Source organism: Sebastes umbrosus, chromosome 23 (assembly GCF_015220745.1).
Source record: "Sebastes umbrosus isolate fSebUmb1 chromosome 23, fSebUmb1.pri, whole genome shotgun sequence".
Classification (NCBI taxonomy): Eukaryota; Metazoa; Chordata; class Actinopteri; order Perciformes; family Sebastidae; genus Sebastes; species Sebastes umbrosus.
This window is the reverse complement of record NC_051291.1, coordinates 7,365,349-7,384,664: the sequence shown is the minus strand read 5'-3', so window position 1 is coordinate 7,384,664 and position 19,316 is coordinate 7,365,349. Positions and strand designations below refer to the sequence as shown.

The following is a 19,316-nucleotide window of genomic DNA, read 5'->3' as shown; positions in this document are numbered from 1 at the left end:
AGAATAAAATAAATAAATAACGAAGCAAATAAAACAGAAATATCAATTTATGTCATATTTTATCACTTAATTAATGGCTAATTTTTTATTCAAAATGTTATATTATTTTTGTTGCATTTAATGACGTATATATATATCTTGTCATTAATTTATTTATACATTTTTAATAAGTAAATATAAGAATATTTATTTTTGATTTTGGCAGGTTCCGTCCTCCATACAAAAGAGAATACCAGTTTTAAATTAGTGGATTTTTAAGGTTTTTTTTCTTTGTTTTGTCCTCATCTAAGGGTTACCTTCTGCCCTTATGCTCCTGCATGTTGTCCACAATAACAGCTCCTTCACAATAAAAGTCTGTCTGTCATGTGTATGCAGATCACCAAGGTTCCCGTCCAGGCCTGCCACTTGAAGACAGACTGCCAGTCCTGCGTCTCCATGAAGGATCCATACTGTGGCTGGTGTGTCCTGGAGGGAAAGTGAGTCACTCTGTGTGTGTTTAGAGGTTTCAACAAACATTAAGTGCTTTTCCATCCACTTGTTTGTATGCGCATTTTAAATTTCCGCATAAATAAACTGCAGTGGAAAGTTTTTACACTTGAAAAAGGTGGAAAAGTTGGATGAGAACAAAATGTCACAAAGTGCAATGGAAACAGATTTAGTGAATAAATCATGACGTACATGAATAGTGTGACTTAAACATCCACTAAAGAGACAAAACCATTAGATGTGTGTGGAGTGATGAGGAGACTGTGACCTTCTTCACATTAATACATGAAACAAACATAAAAGCCATATTTCCATAATTTATCTTGATGCTCCTAATATTTGTTTAACAGTAGTTGATGGAAACGCACTTGTACATTTTCTGAGTTTTTTTCTCGTAAATTTACGACTTTATTTTTGGAGAATAATCAAGTTTTTTTTCTTGTAAATTTGTAAATTTTTTCTTGTAAATTTACGACTTTAATCTCAGAGAATATTAAAAAAAATTCTCTTACATTTGCGATTTTTTTTTTCTCGTAAATTTATGACTTTAATCTCAGAGAATATTCAAGTTTTTTCGCGTAAATTTTGAGTTTTTTTCTCGTGAATTTAAGACTTTAATTGTATAAAATAAATAAATAATATACATACCTAATAAATAATACATTTTCCAGTTATTTAATGAAATCTGGAAAATATTTCACTCGAGAGATTCGTGAAACTTGACGCGATCTTGCCATCTGCTTTTCTCCCAGGTGCACCCGGAACAAGGAGTGCAGCAGGTGGAGGGAGAACAACACCTGGCTGTGGTCGCCCAATCAACAGTGTGTTGAGATCCAGGCCTTTGACCCGCCGAACCTCAGCTGCAAGAAGACGCAGCAGGTAGAGAGCGATGTGAATGAACATGTACAGTATGTTTGAGTGAAACCACCCTGAGCTATGTTGACTTCCTGCTGAGCGCTGCTCAACCTGAACCAGTCAAACCTCCTGAAACAGCATCTCAAACCGGTCCCTAACCTCTGGTGCGTGGACCCTCCAGGGTTCCCTCGGGGGAGTTGCAAAGAAATAACATTTTTAATGCACGTGACATTATGATTTACATTTTTGGGATATGAGCCAGATGTATATTGCGTAGAATCATCTGTATTGTTTGTGCTGACAGCTGCTTTGGAAAACAACTCCGGCTGATTCAGCTCATAAAGTGAAATAATGTCCCCCTCGGAAATATTGTGACACCCAGAAACTGCTGATGACACCTCGTTTCGGTGAATCACACATGAGCAACAGCACAGACAGGGCTAAAAGAAACAACAACACTGTTAGCCATGCATGCCTGCAGCCTTCATCTAGAGCAGATAAACACAATGATTAATCTATTTCTGTTCAGAAAGGGCTAAAAAAACAAACATCCAAACTCTTTGTATCTGTTTCACTACAGCCCCATGAATGCCTCTTCAACATGTAGAGTTTAGGGGTTTAGTAAACGGTCAATTCTGATTTAAAATTCAATTTAAAATACTTTATCTGTCCCTCTAGGGGCAATTCAGAGCAAGCGAGTCTGCAACCAGAAGTACACAGACAATTCATCTACACATTCAGAAAAGTCGTAGCCGGCTGAGTTTTAAAGCTAGAGTGAAAATACTGGTATCATATGAAACTAGAAAACCTAAAGAATCCATCGGTACCAACCATGTTATACGAGCTCGTCATGAAGGAGGATAAACAACGCTCCAAAGTTAGGCTGAACTTTGGCGAGGAAAAACTGGCATGGCCATTTTCAAAGGGGTCCCTTGACCTCTGACCTCAAGATATGTGAATGAAAATGGGTTTTATGGGTACCCACGAGTCTCCCCTTTACAGACATGCCCACTTTATGATAATCACATGCAGTTTGGGGCAAGTCATAGTCAAGTCAGCACACTGACACACTGACAGCTGTTGTTGTCTGCTGGGCTGCAGTTTGCCATGTTATGATTTGAGCATATTTGCTATGCTAAATGCAGTACCTGTGAGGGTTTCTGGACAATATCTGTCATTGTTTTGTGTTGTTAATTGATTTCCAATAATAAATATATACATACATTTGCATAAAGCAGCATATTTGCCCACTCCCATGTTGATAAGACTATTAAATACTTGACAAATCTCCCTTTAAGGTACATTTTGAACAGATAAAAAACGATTAATTGAGATTAACTATGGACAATCATGCGATTAATCGTATAATTAAATATGTTAATTGATTGACAGCCCTCGTTAAAACTAAAAATTCTTGCCTGATCTTACACGTTGCACCTTTAAAGTAAGAATAAAACTCTTATCTTTATAATTTCTGGGAGATGGAAAAGATCACAGCCAGCAGCATGAAAGTTATGATGAGCAAACTGATTTCTATAACGCTATAAAATTCATAATCAAAATGCTGTGGCAGCCATTTTATACAGAATAGCAGCTGAACTTTCTGCATTAATGAGAATTGATCAAAGAGCTGAGAAAAAACACGTCGCCCTTCAAGATGTACGGCACCAGACTGTCCACTGACCTCCCCTCCCGTCATGCCTTTCTACTCTACGACTTCACTTTCAGCTCGTTCACAAAATAAGATGCATAATTCTTATTCATCATGTCGTTGAATTATTGCCTCAGCAGTCAGATGTCGGCGAGTTTGAATGGAATCAAAACTTAAAGCTGCTCAGGTCGGATCTGTTCTATATGTAGATTATAGCATTTTAATTCTCACAGTCGTCCTCATCAGACATGATAAATAAAACAACATTATGTCTGCGTGTTAATTACAATCAGGTCAGGTTATAATAAACATTATGCAAATAGAAGGAGGTCAATCCTTTTTAACGTGCAACTGGGAAGACTCTGCGTGTAGTTTCATGTTTGTCTTGTTACTTCCAGAGCTGTTTTTTTAAAGTCTATTTAAAGATTCAAGTTCTCTTAAAGTCAAACATCGTCCAGGTCTCTCTTTATATGTAAATTTGAAGCCTGATAATCGAATGCATGCTTTGTATTGAGCTTGAAGTTTCACCGTTGAGCTTCAAAATAATAATTTGTCATAAAATTCTTACTGCACTTCTGGAGCTTTCAGCAACATGTCATGATGTTTCATTGTTCAGGTTAAAACTACACTTTAAAGCTGCAATAATCCTAATGTTTACATTAACAATGGATCAAATGACCAGAGGTGGAAGAAGACCTCAGTCTAATCAACCTTCAAGTCTGCAGCGCTGCTCATTTTAATGTGATTTTAATGTGTCGTGCATCACAATGTGTCTCTAATAGAGATGCTGCAATCGTATAAAGTCACAAGTACAAAAACTTTGTACATCAGCAGTCCTGAGTGTTTGAATCTGGACTTCATTAATGTGTAAATCCTTTGAGAGAGGCGTTTGGTTTCTGCTGGGACGGCGTCCAGCAGCAGACGACTCCTAAAGTTTGACCTCAGCTAACAAGAGAGTCTCTTTTGGGCCCAGATAGATGAATCTGCTGCATCTTAATTAAGAGAGTTTGGGACTATCGTCGGTGTTGCAGCCCCTAGTTAGTGGATTTAATCTGATAAGACAGTTGGATTTAGGCTTTAAGTAAAACTTTATAGCTTCCTGCAGCTTTATATTCTTAAAAAGAGGAGAAAGTCTGCGGTGAATTCATTTAAGAGCTTCTCTCCGTTACCAAACATCAGGGAGTCTGAAATTAAAACTTCAGCAGCGAAATTAAAACGGTTGAGGTCAGCGAGGACTAATGAGGAAGCTGATGTCTGAACAGCACAGTTGAATAGTAATTATTACTGCACACACACACACACACACACACATGGACAAATGATGGTTGCATGATTGCACACACACACACAGTCAGACGTATGCACAATTTATCAAGGTCAGCCAGCTGGACTCTTTCTATTTCTCTCACTTACACTCTCTGTTGCTTGTTAACACACTCATCCTCTTAACACACACATACATTCTCTTACCTTTTTCAGGGTATATCAGCATTTGTATTGCCTCTGCATGGCTCTCAACATGGCGACCGTTGTCTCGTAGTCGTAGCCTCTGTGGCTTCTAGACGCCGACAGTAACGTTAATATTGCCGTTGCTTAGCAGCGGTGTTCTCACAACTTGAACGCCAAGCATATCGTGAACACGACTTCACACGTTGTAAACACAAGCTTACGTCATTGTTACATTATTATAGGCTACTATTAGGTTATTGTAATTAATGCAGTAACATACAAGATGCATTTTAATGTTGTTGTTAGCTGCAGTAGAGCTAATTTTGCTCATGTTTTATACTGTTGAGTGGTTTAATTTAAGTAGTTACTTTCCACCGCTGAATATGATCATATGTAAAGAGGTTTTTGAGCATGGATGTTCATTGCTGACCTTTGGTAACAGCATATGTAAGAAAATAATCCAAGTTTAAAGCTTCTGGAGCTTTCAACCACACCTCCAAGTCTTCAAAGTAGCCCTGTCTTTCATATTATTGGTTGTATTGGGTCATTGTGTGCAGAGTTGCATATTCAATACGTAGGACTGCTTCGTAGCAAAATTGGATTTACAGGATATTTGCATCAATGTGATGAAGCACATTGTCAAGTATTTAATTGATTGGCCAAAAGTAGCCAAAAATAGATATTCCCATTTCTTTTTTAATCTATAAACTGATGAATATCCAGAAAATGTACAATATATATTAGTACTACACTGTGAGGTTACATAAAGCGTGATTGGAGGCGAAAGATAAATCAGATGTTGGCGACACAAACAATACTTGTTACTCTGTCATACCCGGTCTTATTGTCCTCCTTTAATCCCACTTCCTTCTCCAGGTCTACATCAACATACCGGCTCTCCCCAATCTGAGGAGCTCTGATAGGCTGAAGTGTCAGTTCGACTCCTACGTCAGCGGCGCCGTGGTCGTCATTGAGGACAGTCAGGTGCAGGTCACCTGTTCGCTGCCCGACCCCTCGGAAATCCCGCCCACTCCCGACCAGCAAGGTAGGAAGCATTTCTTATTTTGTGGACATTTCCTGTCCATTAAAGCGAATAAGCGAATGTCGAACTTTTCCTTTAAATATGTGTTTGTGTTTATGTGTTTTCAGACTACGTGTCCGTCCCAGTCAAAGTTCTGGTGAACGACAACATCAAGGTGACGTCTGGAGAGTACCACTTCTACAACTGTGCTGCTACAGTCAGGAAGAACCAAAACACACCGTAAGATGGACCACACACACACACACCTATACGCATAAACTTGAATCACACACACCTGTATGTAAATATGTGGTGTGTTTGTGTGTTTTCAGGTGTATAGCGTGTGTGACCAGTGAATGGGGCTGTCAGTGGAACGCTCAGGCTCACAGATGCAGCGACAACGATGATGCTGTAGGTGGAGATCACATCGTTAAACCACAACAGGTAGGTGTTTCTGGTCAACACTTTCTCATCTTAACTCGTCACATACCGGCACTTTGTAAGACCCCTCGGCGTCACTTTTCGGTCGCAGTAAACACGTGCTTTACAACCCCTTGCCGTCACTTTTCGGTTGTAGTAAACACGTGCTTAACAAACCCTCGCCGTCACTTTTCAGTCGCAATAAACCCGTGCTTAACGACCTCTCGGTGTCACTTTTCAGTCGCAGTAAACACGTGCTTAACAACCCCTTGCTGTCACTTTTCGGTCGTAGTAAACACATGCCTAACAATCCCTCGCCGTCACTTTTCGGTCGTAGTAAACACGTGCTTAACAACACCTCGTTGTCACTTTTCAGTCGCAGTAAACACGTGCTTAACGACCCCTCGCATTCACTTTTCAGTCGGAGAAAACACGTGCTTAACGACCCCTCACCGTCACTTTTCAGTCGGAGAAAATACATGCTTAACAACCCCTCGCCGTCACTTTTCGGTCGCAGCAAACACGTGCTTAACAACCCCTCGCCGTCACTTTTCGGTCGCAGCAAACACGTGCTTAACAACCCCTCGCCGTCACTTTTCCGCCGCAGTAAAAACATGCTTAACGTTGTTAATTAAACCAAAACACTTGCTTAGGTTTAGGTAACACAACCACTATAGTTAGGTTTAGGAAAAAACATCATGTTAGGGATTAAAACTACTTTTGTACAGTAAAAATGTAACTTGACGCTGTGAACACGGGACGTGAACGAACAGCTGATTGTAACGTGAAAGTGAAACGTGACTCACGAGACACAAACAGCGGTCTCCTGGATGAAAGCCTTGTGTTTGTTGGTGTATCGTCTGTTTTCCTTTACAAAGTGTTAATATTCCTGCGTGTCTTTCTGTGGTGAAGTCTGGCAGTTGTCCTCAGTTTGAGTCTCCGGAGCCGCTGCTGATCCCCGTAGGCTTTCAAATCCCCATCAGCTTCCAGGGAAGAAACCTGGACATCTACATGGTGAGATCAGTCAGACCTGCATCATCAACCGCGTCATTATTATCATCTGCTGCGTTTTATTATTGTAAGTAACGTCCCCCTCTCTGTCTCCAGGGACAGAGGTTTTCCATCGGGACTAAGCTGATGAAGGACGCGGAGGTGCCGGTCACACAGGAGCAGGGGTCAAAGTTCAAATTCACAGGTTATGAGGTCAGTATGGATATGGACACACATGGATAATATGTGGAGTGAGATGTAAACATAATGTCCACTGATAAGGGTTATTACAGTATTTTTAAATCTCAGCACGTTAATGACAAAACAGTTTGTTGAAGCGCATCAACATTGGCGTCGTAGCACACAAGATAAATAAATCGATATTGAGTTAATAAAAAATAAATAAAAGTTAATTAATTTAATTAATTAATTTTTATCAATATAATTAATGCCTACATTTATTTCTAGTATTATTTTGGTACATTTAATGGTTTATTCATTTATAAAAAAATAAAAATATAATTTATTCATTTATTTTTGATTTTGGCAGATTCGATCCTCCATACAAAGACGCTATTAAGCAAGATGTAAATAACTGTAATTTAAAATCAGGGCTAAAGCATTGAAATAATGAAATCATCAGAGATGAAAGCAGAAAGCAATCACTGACGCATTAGTTGTTTTTCTGCCTCTGCATATAAATTAAACCCATTTAGTCCACTTAAAGAAACTCTCTCTGACTCCTTTATTGCAGCTCTAAATTTTCCTCCCAGCTCTCTTTGTTTATGTTTTGAAGCTCGATTATGAACGCCACCAGGCGTTTATAACGAAATCAGGGAGTGTATCATTAATGATGATTAGAAACAATTAGTGAATAATTAGCGGCTAATTATTGAGTAAATTAAATTGTGAGTCAGAAAAGGTTTTCAAGCTCAGTTGCATTTTGTTTTGGGTGGTTGATTATGACTTGTATTTATATTTTAATGATTTTAGATTAACTCTTTATTTGTCTTTTAGTTTTATTAATGCTCACACTGCTTATTCACTGTCAAGGGAAGACACTATAGGTGAATAGGGTAAAATATTTAACTAATAGATATCACCATGAAACTTTGCCATTTGATTACTCACATTAAGACAATTATATTTTGTATTACATGTTTTCTGAAATGTTACGTTCAAATATGCAAATGAGGCATTATCTTATTAAATATGTGCTAATTTTAATACATTTCCAGAACAGAAATCTGAACATTCTTGTTTCATTTTGATGATATATTAGAGTCAAATGTTTTTACGGAGGTGATTTGGGATATCTCTTTTTATCACTCCATAAATCAGAAAATACTGTCAACAGCCATAAAAAAATCAATTTTCGCCACGTTTTTAGGAATGAAATGTTGTATAAATCAGGCTATGAATGATGTATGAACAAACCCCTCTGTAAAGACCTTCAGAATATAGATAGGAATGAAACTGGAAAGTTTGTTGGATGTAGGTGCTACTGAAGTAAAGATTTCTGGCTCAGAAACTCATTTTGAGAAAACGGTTGTAGAATTTCATACATTTTGAAGACACTACAGGTGAATAGGGTAAAAACTGTAACTAATAGATATCACCATTAAACTTTCCCAGTTGATTACTGACATTAAGACAATTATGTTTTGCATTACAAGTTTCTGAAATTGTATTTTAAATATTCAAATGAGGCATTATCTAATGCTAACTTTGGATGAATTTAGGAGAAATCTACAGACGCAAACAGACAAAGTCGTAAAATAAACACCTAAATGTGTATTCTGGATGTTTTCTTTCCACTAGTCTGAAAGAATACATGTTATGGAAGCAAAATCTCAAAATTGACCAGTGCATAAATGCCCTTAATCAGACGTCCATGTGTCTGATGACGCCCCCTACTGGGCTACAAAGCAACCTAATTATTTTCCCTGAGTCACTTAGTTCAATTTTTCCACTTTTCTGCCTCCATTGATCCTCACCTCCTGCTGAGTGTGAGACTGCCAATATGTGGTTAAAGAGTGTGTGTTTCCTCACACTCTTTCTCCACACACACACACACACACACACACAGTCCTGATTTATGGCTACAGGAGTGTGTGTGTTTCTGAATGTGTGTCTATGTGGCTGCTGACTCACAGATAGATAGTTGGAGGTAATTTAGTGTTGAGCTCCAAATAGAGGATTTTTTGTGACGGTGTGTTAATGCAAAAACTGATGGAAAGTGTGTGTGTGTGTGTGTGTGTGTGTGTGTGTGTGTGTAATACGTGTGTGTTTGTGTGCAGTTTACCTATGACAAGCAGCAGGAGGTGAACGTATCGTTCCATATCAAAGACGGAGACACCGAGAGGAAGATTGACAGCACGCTGACAGGTTGGTGTGTCACTTATACAAACACACACACACTTAATCATACACACGCTCACAATCTCGCACACACACACACACACACACATAAATCAAGATGAAGTGTGAAAGCTCAGTTATTACACTGTTTGACTTTCTCTCTTATTTCCAATTCAGTTCCAGATGAGTTATGCTAATAAGCTCTAACCTTCTTCTTCTTCTTCTTCAATACTTTTTTCTTCTCCTTCTTCTTCTTCTTCTTCTTCTTTACTAAATGTTTCTTCTTCTTCTTCTTCTTCTTCTTCTTCTTCTTCTTCTTCTTCTTCTTCATCATCTTCTTTTTCATCTTCTTCTTCTTCTTCTTCTTCTTCTTCTTCTTCTTCTTCTTCTTCTTCTTCTTCTTCTTCTAATTCTTCCTCTTCTTCTTCGTCTTCCTCTTCTTCTTCTCCAGTGGTGCTGTATAACTGCTCCGTGGGAAGAGAAGACTGCAGTCTGTGTAAACACGCCGAAGCCAAGTACCAGTGTGTTTGGTGCGCAGCAACACGCACCTGCGTCTACCGGGAGCTCTGCCCGTCACCACAGCCGGCGCAGTGCCCCAGCCCGGAAATCACAGACGTGAGTCATGAAACACACAACAAAACTAACTCTTATATTATCAGAATCGAATAATAGAATTGTAGAAATGCAGAAAACAGTGCAGAGACAGTTTAACACCCTCTTCTTGTTGATTAGTGGATAGTTGAGTATCTACCCTCATGCATACCAATAAAGTTTCTACGTTGGACACAAATAAAACAGATGTAAAAAATGACAAAAACTCAGTATATTCGTGCAGCATCAAACAGGTAAAACATTATTCAAACTATTGCAAACTCCACAAAAAAATAGTTACATCATATAAGAGGTTTCACGGCAGCCTGTTCCATTTATGCACCGGAGCAGAAAGTGTCCTCACAAAGTCTCCGCATTTGAAGCTCAGTGCTGTGATCTAGTTGTGTCATTTAAAAGACAGCAGAGATGTGAAGAGATACGAGGAAAAAGCTCTGTGAGCAGCACCTTTAATAGCTCCACTATATTACATTTCTCCCTTCCGTCGTTGTTACAGAACGCCAGACAATCCTTTGACATAAATCACATATGAAATGTATCCTCTGTAGTAAAAGAAAGAAAAGAGGAACGGTGGCATTCGGTGATTTCAAAGGAATACGTGAAGAGGAACTGTCTGAAATGTGCTGCAGCCACAAAGAAAAACACAAGGAAGTAATCACATGGATGACTGAGGACGAGGATGATTTTAAATGTATCTGTGAGTGAATCAGACGACAAGAATCAAACAAACAGAATAACCTACAACAACTTACTGTAGGTGGCCGGTCCAGAGACAGATCTTTCCTCAGCTGCTGATCGATAGTCATCCCAGAGGATAAATATATATTTTCTTTATATATAAAGATATTTTTGGGGCTTTTTTTTTCTTTTATTGATAGTGACAGAGATACCGACCATTTTCTAACTCACAATGAAAATAATTTGATTCACAGTGGGAATTTTTTAGCACTTTTAATGTTAATATGGCACATTCAAAAAACATTGAATAATAGACCAAAATAGACTTATAGAGCTTGTTTAGGGGAGGATCGCCCAGACCTCCTGACAGCAGTAATTATGTAGTAATAAGTCAGTTAATTTGAAAATAAAGAATTTAAAAGAAAAATTAGTTTTGGGCCTTTTAGAAATATAGACTCCTGACGCTTTCAAAATTAAATTTAAATTTTATTTTATTTATTTTATTTATTTTATTTATTTTATTTATTTTATTTATTTATTTAGTTTATTTAGTTTATTTAATGGAATTAATTATAATCAATTGTGTGATTTTTAAACATGCATTATACTATGAAGTTATTTCCCCTCTCCTTTACACATACAGAGCTTCTAAAAGTTATTTAAACTCCTGAGAAATGTGTGTATAAAATGATTATGCGCACATTTACCGAATTCCTTCTCAGTCAGATTGACACAATAACACACGGTGTGAATACTTTTACCTTCGGCTGCTTCATCAAACACACTTTAATGTGAAGAAGAGTTGTACTCCAGGGATGAATACAATCCCTCCATCTGTGAGAATAATCTCCATTCTCTCATTTCTATCTCTCCACATTCATTTCTTCTTCTTCGTTAGATCAAATTCTGCATTTTCTGAATCCATACCGCTTTTCACAAACAGACAATTTCTCAATCAATCGCCTCTCTTCTTCAGAGTGACAGTTCATTTTTCTCCCTCATGTTGTATTCATAGTGTCTCCTTTTTCAATTTGTTTCCTATTTCCTCTCAAACATCAGTCATTTGTTTCGTCTCGGTTTCCTTCGGGGCCGCAGCTGAATAGGTCAATATTTTTTAGGTTTTCTAGGAGAGTTTTTGACTGGCAAGAAAACAAGAAGCGTTAAGGAGCAGCTGAAAGAACTTTTACTCATCAAATCGAAGCCAAACTGGCTGATATGTGCAGCTTGTAGATGGTATATACTGTATTGCTGGTCTGATGTTTAGAAATATTAACTATAATCTACTGTATCAAACACGCTGCTTGTCTTTACTGTCTCTGCAGATCATCCCTCGCTTCGGTCCTCTGAACGGACGCATCTCGGTGACCATCAAAGGCTCCAACATGGGGATAAAGAGGGAGGACGTCAAGAAGATCACGGTGGCTGGAGTGGACTGTGTCCACCAGAAGGACAGATACTCCGTCTCTACCAGGTAGTCTAACTGTGTCCACCAGCAGGACCGATACTCCGTCTCTACCAGGTAGTCTAACTGTGTCCACCAGCAGGACCGATACTCCGTCTCTACCAGGTAGTCTATCTGTGTCCACCAGCAGGACAGATACTCTCCGTCTCTACCAGGTAGTCTAACAGCAGCTCCATTAACATGCAGACCTGACGAGCCTCGGTACACGTGAAGGTGAAGCTCTGTACATGAACCTTTGACAGCCTGCTGACGTTAATTAATGACTACAGATAAGTGAACATCACCTCTCCCTCTCTGACTCAATAGAAGCTGACTTCTAACACAGCTGGAACATCAGCAGTTATCAATGTTAGCTCAGTGTTTTATTGGTTTACTACTAGAGTGATGTTTAAGTGCAAAAAAGGGGAAAGCTTTAGATTAACATATAAAAACCACAGTCACCTGCTAAGCAAAAGTTATAATTGTATTAAGATGACAACTCTTCTTGTACTTAAACACATATAATCAAATGCGTTCATCGTTGCTGCAGCCCAAGCTGGAAGTCCTTGTTATTAATGAACCTCTCCCTGTGTTTGTGTCTTCAGTGTGGTGTGTGAGATCGGCCCGGCGAGGCGAGTTCCTCCGTCTGACGTCCCGCTTGAACACTCCAACAGTGGAGCAGTGGAGATAGAAATAGAGGGAGGAAGAACAGGGACATCTAAGGTCTTCTTCACCTATCGGGTAGGTCTGAACCCGAACACTGTCTGCACTAAAGACGCTTCCTAATGTATTTATTCTTACATACTATTACATAACTATCTGTATGGTTTCAGACCTTCTGACACAATAAGTGTGAATTTGGTTGATTTGCAGGTCAAGAGAGGCACAGATGGAAGTTAAATATGATTAAAAAATGACAGATTTTTAGATATCTAAGTTACAAATAACTAAAGTTGTCCAGAGCTGACTCTAAGGATCAGTATCGGACTGATTCAGGCATAGTTTAATGGATCAGTACTGGCTAAAATAAAGATGATTTAAATCTGAAAGATACATATTAGGGCTGTCAATCGATAAAAATATTTAATCACGATTAATCGCAAATTAATCGCACATTTCTTATCTGTTCAAATGAACCTTAAAGGGAGATTTGTCAAGTATTTAATACTCTTGGAAATCAATTAACAACACAAAACAGTTTTAACTTTGACAGCCCTAAAAAATATTTGTGTTATCTTTCATGTTATTTTATGTACATAAATGAATACTAATATTGTAGAAGTTACGGGAAAGTAGAGACGAACAACTTCTATCTTTGACTACATGAAACATGTTTTATTTCAGCACAACTAGCACTAAAATAAGACTGTGTCCAACATCATGGACGGGTTTATTAGAGTCCTGCAACAGCCACAGATACTGGATTTGTTTTCTTTTTTTCCTCAGTTCATTTGGTTTATTTATTGCTGACGGGATGTTATGAGAATTTAAACTAATATAACAAAAAAAAATCCTAAAATACATTACCTACCCTTGCTTTAAGGTACCTTGAGGAGTTTTTTATCACCAGTAACGTTGTGGAGTCATGTTTTTATGAGTGGTTCCACATTTTGATGTGAAGCACGCATGGAAGCACACGGATGTCGTGATACACGTTCCCGCCTCCGGTTTCATGCTGTGAAAACTCCACAGGGCTCCAGAGTATTACGATATGCATCCTAAACACAGAACTCACTCTCTCAACATGTAATTTCCAGGTTTACACAGCGGTTTGACAGCATTCACTGCCTCTCTTCCATCATAAATACAGCAGCGTTGCTTCTTGATTTTGTTCTTTAAAACATATTAGTTCAAACTGCAGGAATCTGTTAAAAAAACCTGAAGACTCTGAGTACACATCTCATCAAAGTTTCTGAGGCAACACAGAACATACTGTGACACGTCACACCCAGGAGATCACATCCAGAAACATCCAAAGGTTTATAACAAAGTAAAACACACACTGGTGTGGTGCAGCGAAATCTAAAGAAGCAGCAAGGCGTAAAAATCTCCCTCGCATACAGATTCACAACCAGCTGCACCAAACTGTGTTCAACTTCCAGCGGTTAGAGAAATGAATCTGATCAAAATAAATAATCACCTGCTGTTCTGTTTGGTTCTCTAACTAGGCTCAGTTGTTTAATTTAAATGTTGTTGTTCACTTTCATATTTCTTGTTTTTGCTCTCCGTTGAGCTGACAAAAAGCCAATTAAAGCAAACTGCTGAGACCAAAATGACTCATTTGCTTCAGCAGCAGTTTGCCTCCGTCGGTAAACTTTAAACTTCCCTCAGAGATTATTTGTTTTTCTTTTCTGTCAAAACAGAAATATGAAACTACAGAAACAGGCAGACATGCCTGTCGTGGTTAGCTGTTTGGGAAACGTAGTAACTTGTTTTAATGAGTCTAAAGGACAAAAACATTGGATTACACAGTTGTTGTTGATATGTTCCTGCCTTGGTAACATTTTTGGGTAATTTAAAGCGACGCTGCAGGTAGTTTGACGATGAAACGATTAGTCAACACATCCTCATACCTAGACGTAAGGGTCACGGTTTTAAATACGTGGTTAACGTCGTGAAACGGTCGCAGTTTGGTTAAGTTGAGGCAACAAAACTACTAGGTTAGGTTTAGGGTTAGGGACAACTGGCACTCTAGGAGTGTCAGAGAAAACACCAGCAGCACGTTTCTCATAGAGCGAGTTTGATGGAATCTGGAGGTCAGAGGTCAAGAGACCACTTTGAAAATGGCCTTGCCAGTTTTTTCCTCGCTAAAATGGTATGACATGGTTGGTACGAATGGATTCATTAGGTTTTTCTAGTTTCATATGATACCAGTATCTTCACGCTAGCTTTAAAACTGAGCCCACTACAACCTAAAAATCACAAGTTGCGTTAATGCGTTAAAGAAATTAGTGACGTTAAAACAAATTGCGTTAACGTGTTATTATCGCGTTAACTTTGATTGCCCTAAAATATATATGTTTTATTACATTTTATTATTTTTTATTCAAGGGAGACGGCCTGACATAATCCATATAGGAAATTATCGGAGTCTCGGTTAAAATATGTTTGTTATGTAACTTAAGTTACGTACATAAGTTAAATTCAGTACGTTTGTAAGTTAAAATAACTTGACTTTTTCACATGGGACACAACCAGCGGTTCCAGGGTTTATTTGACCCGTACGTCCTTCTTACTGTCATAATCACTATGGCCACTAGAGGTCACCGCCTAACAACAAACGTAAATATGTGTCGTAATAAGCTGCTTATGCAAACAACCTATGGGGTCATTTTTTTATATTATTCTAATAGACATACGATACGATTTACCTCATCAGTTCAGATAGATTGATGAGAGCGCTGAGAGTGTGCTAAACCGTAAAGTTTGTGCGGTAAAATGAACAAAATAGTGAGCTAAAGGACACTAAAATGCTTCGTAGAGTTGAGGTGAACTGCAGACTCATAATTCTCTGTGAATTCAGCGCTATGAGCAACGCCGTCATTTATTCTGTTGTTGTTGTTGTAAAAATATTGACCAGTGCAGGTGTGAGCTTTACCCCTTTTCTTTTTTTATAGATTCATCCATGTGTTTATGTATCTGCAGGTGAATCTGGGTTTTAAATTTCTATTTCTTTTATATGCCAAAATCTAACAGTGTGTGTGTTTCCTGTGTTGTCTCACAGACTGAATCTGTTTCAGATATATTCCTTCTCTACCTCCTGAGCTGAGCTGCTGTGTTGTTTGTGTCTAACTTCCTAGCAGGCGGAGAGCTGCTGTTAGGAGTTCGTCTCTCTTTGGGGATATTTATTCTAGTGTTTGCCAGAACAGCGAGAACAAATGTGAAACACCAACAAACCAAATGCTCTCAGCAGCCGCACAACAAACTCCTGCACGACGCTGATTTAGAAAACATTGTACTCCTTCGCTTTGGATTCATATTTACACCTTTATTTTTTCATCCCTCGCTTCCAAACAAGCACAAATAACTTCTTTCACACGCTGCGCTCCACTGCTGTGTCTTAATTCTCCTGACAGATTGACTTCTTAAGTTTTCGAAGCCGCTTTATCCTCCGGCGTGCAGCCGAGATTTAATATCCGCTCTTGTTTTGTTCGTCACGCCGTCGGCGCCGCACAAAACCTTCCAGTGCAAACAGGAAACCAACCAGCTGGTGTACTTCAGCAGCCGCCGTCACATTTATCAATATCCCTCAAGCACACGAGTTGATAAAAGTCCCCCACGGTGAAGTTCTACAGTTTGTTTTCTAGTTATAACTCGCTGCTTAAATAAATACCACGGGAGTTATTTAGCTTTAAAATCTGTTTTGGTTTTGATGCGATCAAAGCGTTCACACCTGCAGCTGGAACATAATGAACTCTGCTTGGTTAAAGTTTAATGTTTTTGTTTTATTTTCCTCTTTGTTGGTGTTTTCTGTCTCTGCCATGTAGTCTGACACATCTGAGGCGTTGCTTTTGTTCTTGAAATGTGATTATTTTCATGCCGAAGCCTTCACAAACTGTTTCTCTCTGAAAATAACGGTGGAACAAAGACTCCTGAGCAACAATACAGATTGTAGTGGATGCTGTAAAACTAATTAGAAGTCATAATAAAGTCAAGTAAAGATTGTGTGTCACAAACTTTATCTGGAAGGTGAGAGGACTTCTTCTTTTCCTTCAGGGTCAAACTGAACACACCCCTAACTGGCCAGCTAATCCCATACTGGTGTTTCTGTGTGGTGGTGTTGTGCATACGTTGCAAAACAAGGTAGACCTGTGGCAATAAATCAGCATGATGGGGCCTTCAGGTTTTGCCATTAAGAAAAAGACGACTAATTCACTAATTTACTCAACATGTGGACATTTTCTCATTTTTTAGGAAGAAGTACGCTGATCTTTTACTTAATTAAAAGTATTAATAACACAGTGTAGAAATATATATATATATATATATATTTCTGTTATTATTATGCAAATTTCATATTTGCAGTGGTTACAGGGCATTACAAACAACAATAGCGACAGCCAACCTCCTCCCACAACCTGTTACAAAAAATATAATTAAAATAAATAGATATAAAATAAATAGATATAAAATAAATGTATAAAATTAAAATAAATAAATAAATACCAAATAAATATATAAAAAATTAAAATAAATAGATATAAAATAAATGTATAAAAATTAAATAAAACTGACAGATACAAAACAAATATATATAAAAAAAATAATTAAAATAAATAGATATAAAATAAATGTATAAAATAAAAATGAATAAATCATAGACTTCTGTCAAACTTCTTGAACTTCAACGAGCAGAAAAATAAGAAATCCTGTATGTATTATGTAACTTGTGTTTAAAGGGAAAAGTACTATAAATGGGCATCACTGGCGTGTTGTATCCTCTCTACTTCAGAGTGACTGAAACTGAGACCACTTTCTCACCTTTTAAGTACAATCAGCTCATGTCTCATCCTCTCTGTCAAGGACCCCAAACCAAAGTTTGTCCACCCAGCGAAGGGTCCAGCAGCCGGAGGAACAGTCATCACCATCGAGGGAGAAGACCTGGACACCGCAACTAAAGACGACGTCACCGTCAGCGTGGGGGGGGTTCCCTGTGAAGTGTAAGCAACACTACCGTGATCTTACTCATGTTTTCTGAAGAGACAGTTTGAGACATTTAAAATTCCTCCTCTCTCCTCTTCAGCCTGGCGTTCGGCTCAAAGATCACCTGTGAGACCGGGAAGTGGCAGAAGGTGTCCTCCGACCTGTTAACGGTGACGGTGAGATACGGTAAAAACACCACCAAAGACGTCGCAGCTGCGTACCAGTACTCTGAAAACCCCAAGATCACAGATTATAACCCCAAGGACAGCTTCGTATGGTGAGTCTGTTTTTATAGAAGAAATTAGAGACGTTAAAATACACTGAATCGCTAAGTTCTGATGCTAATTATCATTAGTAAAGAGCAGTATTTCTATTCTACTCAACATATGGATCTTTGAAATTAAGGTGAACTGTCCCTTTAATGTATTCACACACAGTTTTCCTTCGGTAATCATATAAACGCCTAAGTCCCGCATTGAAATACTACAAATTAGTATGCACAAATAAGTTTACAGTCTTATTTGAATAAACATGCAGATAAAGTATTTAATGTAAAATATACTAAAGCAACAAAAACATAAAAGTAAAGTTCTCTGTGTGAAGTATTTTTGTGTCGTAGATAAATAAAATACTAGTATTTAGCAAAGATCATCATGTGTTCATTCTGATTTTCAAAAACTTTAATCTGCTGTCAGCTGAAAGTATTTTAGTAAAGACATCTTCCGTCTGTATGACATATTGGCAGCTTTCTTCAGGTGTGATTTGATGATCTTGGTGAATGTTTTGCTCAAATAACTCGACCATCATATAAATGTGAAAGAAAAAGAATCTCCCAAAATGTAAATCAAAGTACAGAAAAAACTGCATTTGAGGGTAAATGTATATAAATTAATTTCTACCTCTCGTATGTGTTTGTGTAGCGGTGGTCGAAGGATCGTCGTGATAGGAAGCGGTTTTGATCTGATCCAGAGAGCCACGATGAAAGTCAACACCTCCGACGACGAGTTTTCACAGAACACCACATCTGTAGAGGTAAGAGAGTATGGAGGACAAAAGCTGCCACTATAATAAATAAATAAATGAATAAATGACTCAATAATTGAATAAAGAAAATTAGAAATAAAAGCCTCAATTATGAAATAAATGTGCACGTTGATTTGAAAATAAATAAATATGAATAAATACTTTTTCACAACAAAAGCTCAAAGTAAATAAAAAGTAACCCTTGAAAACGAGAACTATGATTAAATATATATATATATTTTTTTTCTTCTCAAATTAAAACTAAACAGTAATGCAAAACGATAGCGTAGAATCACACACTGTTATCTCCAGTATCCTCCGCTGCGCAAAATGATGATAAAGTTGATGTGGCCGCTTGAACCATGGACGGTATATAAGAAGTAGACATAGTCACCGTGACGTCACCCGGTGGTTTGTGGACTGCCGTTTTGAAGCCTCAAGTTCTGCATTTTAGCCATCGCCATCGTGTTTTTTGACCGTCGTTATGTTGGTTTTTGGCCAGGAGTTCAATTCTACAATAAATGTTCAATCAATCAATCTACATAACATCAGAGGTAGACGACCGAATCTATTTTTTAATAAAAGCAGAGTATCGGCTGGCTGCGTATCGGTCTGCAGCTCCATCTGACACTTTCTGAGTCAGGAGCCTGAAACAGAGAGAAAAGGGCCGACGCTCCTATTTCACCGCT

General features: G+C 38.2%; 1 protein-coding gene across 1 annotated transcript in view; it reads left to right on the top strand.

The window, feature by feature from the left end:
- plxnb2a (plexin b2a) overlaps nt 1-19,316 on the top strand; it is a 147,069-nt gene that overhangs the window by 109,744 nt on the left and 18,009 nt on the right. The window contains exons 10-23 of the mRNA XM_037761177.1: nt 376-476; nt 1,239-1,365; nt 5,318-5,486; nt 5,591-5,702; nt 5,795-5,906; nt 6,795-6,896; nt 6,990-7,085; nt 9,173-9,260; nt 9,685-9,848; nt 11,843-11,991; nt 12,567-12,702; nt 17,485-17,621; nt 17,705-17,881; nt 18,525-18,636. Of these exons, the coding sequence (XP_037617105.1) occupies nt 376-476; nt 1,239-1,365; nt 5,318-5,486; nt 5,591-5,702; nt 5,795-5,906; nt 6,795-6,896; nt 6,990-7,085; nt 9,173-9,260; nt 9,685-9,848; nt 11,843-11,991; nt 12,567-12,702; nt 17,485-17,621; nt 17,705-17,881; nt 18,525-18,636 (1,782 nt within the window). The remainder of the gene's footprint in view (nt 1-375; nt 477-1,238; nt 1,366-5,317; nt 5,487-5,590; nt 5,703-5,794; nt 5,907-6,794; nt 6,897-6,989; nt 7,086-9,172; nt 9,261-9,684; nt 9,849-11,842; nt 11,992-12,566; nt 12,703-17,484; nt 17,622-17,704; nt 17,882-18,524; nt 18,637-19,316) is intronic.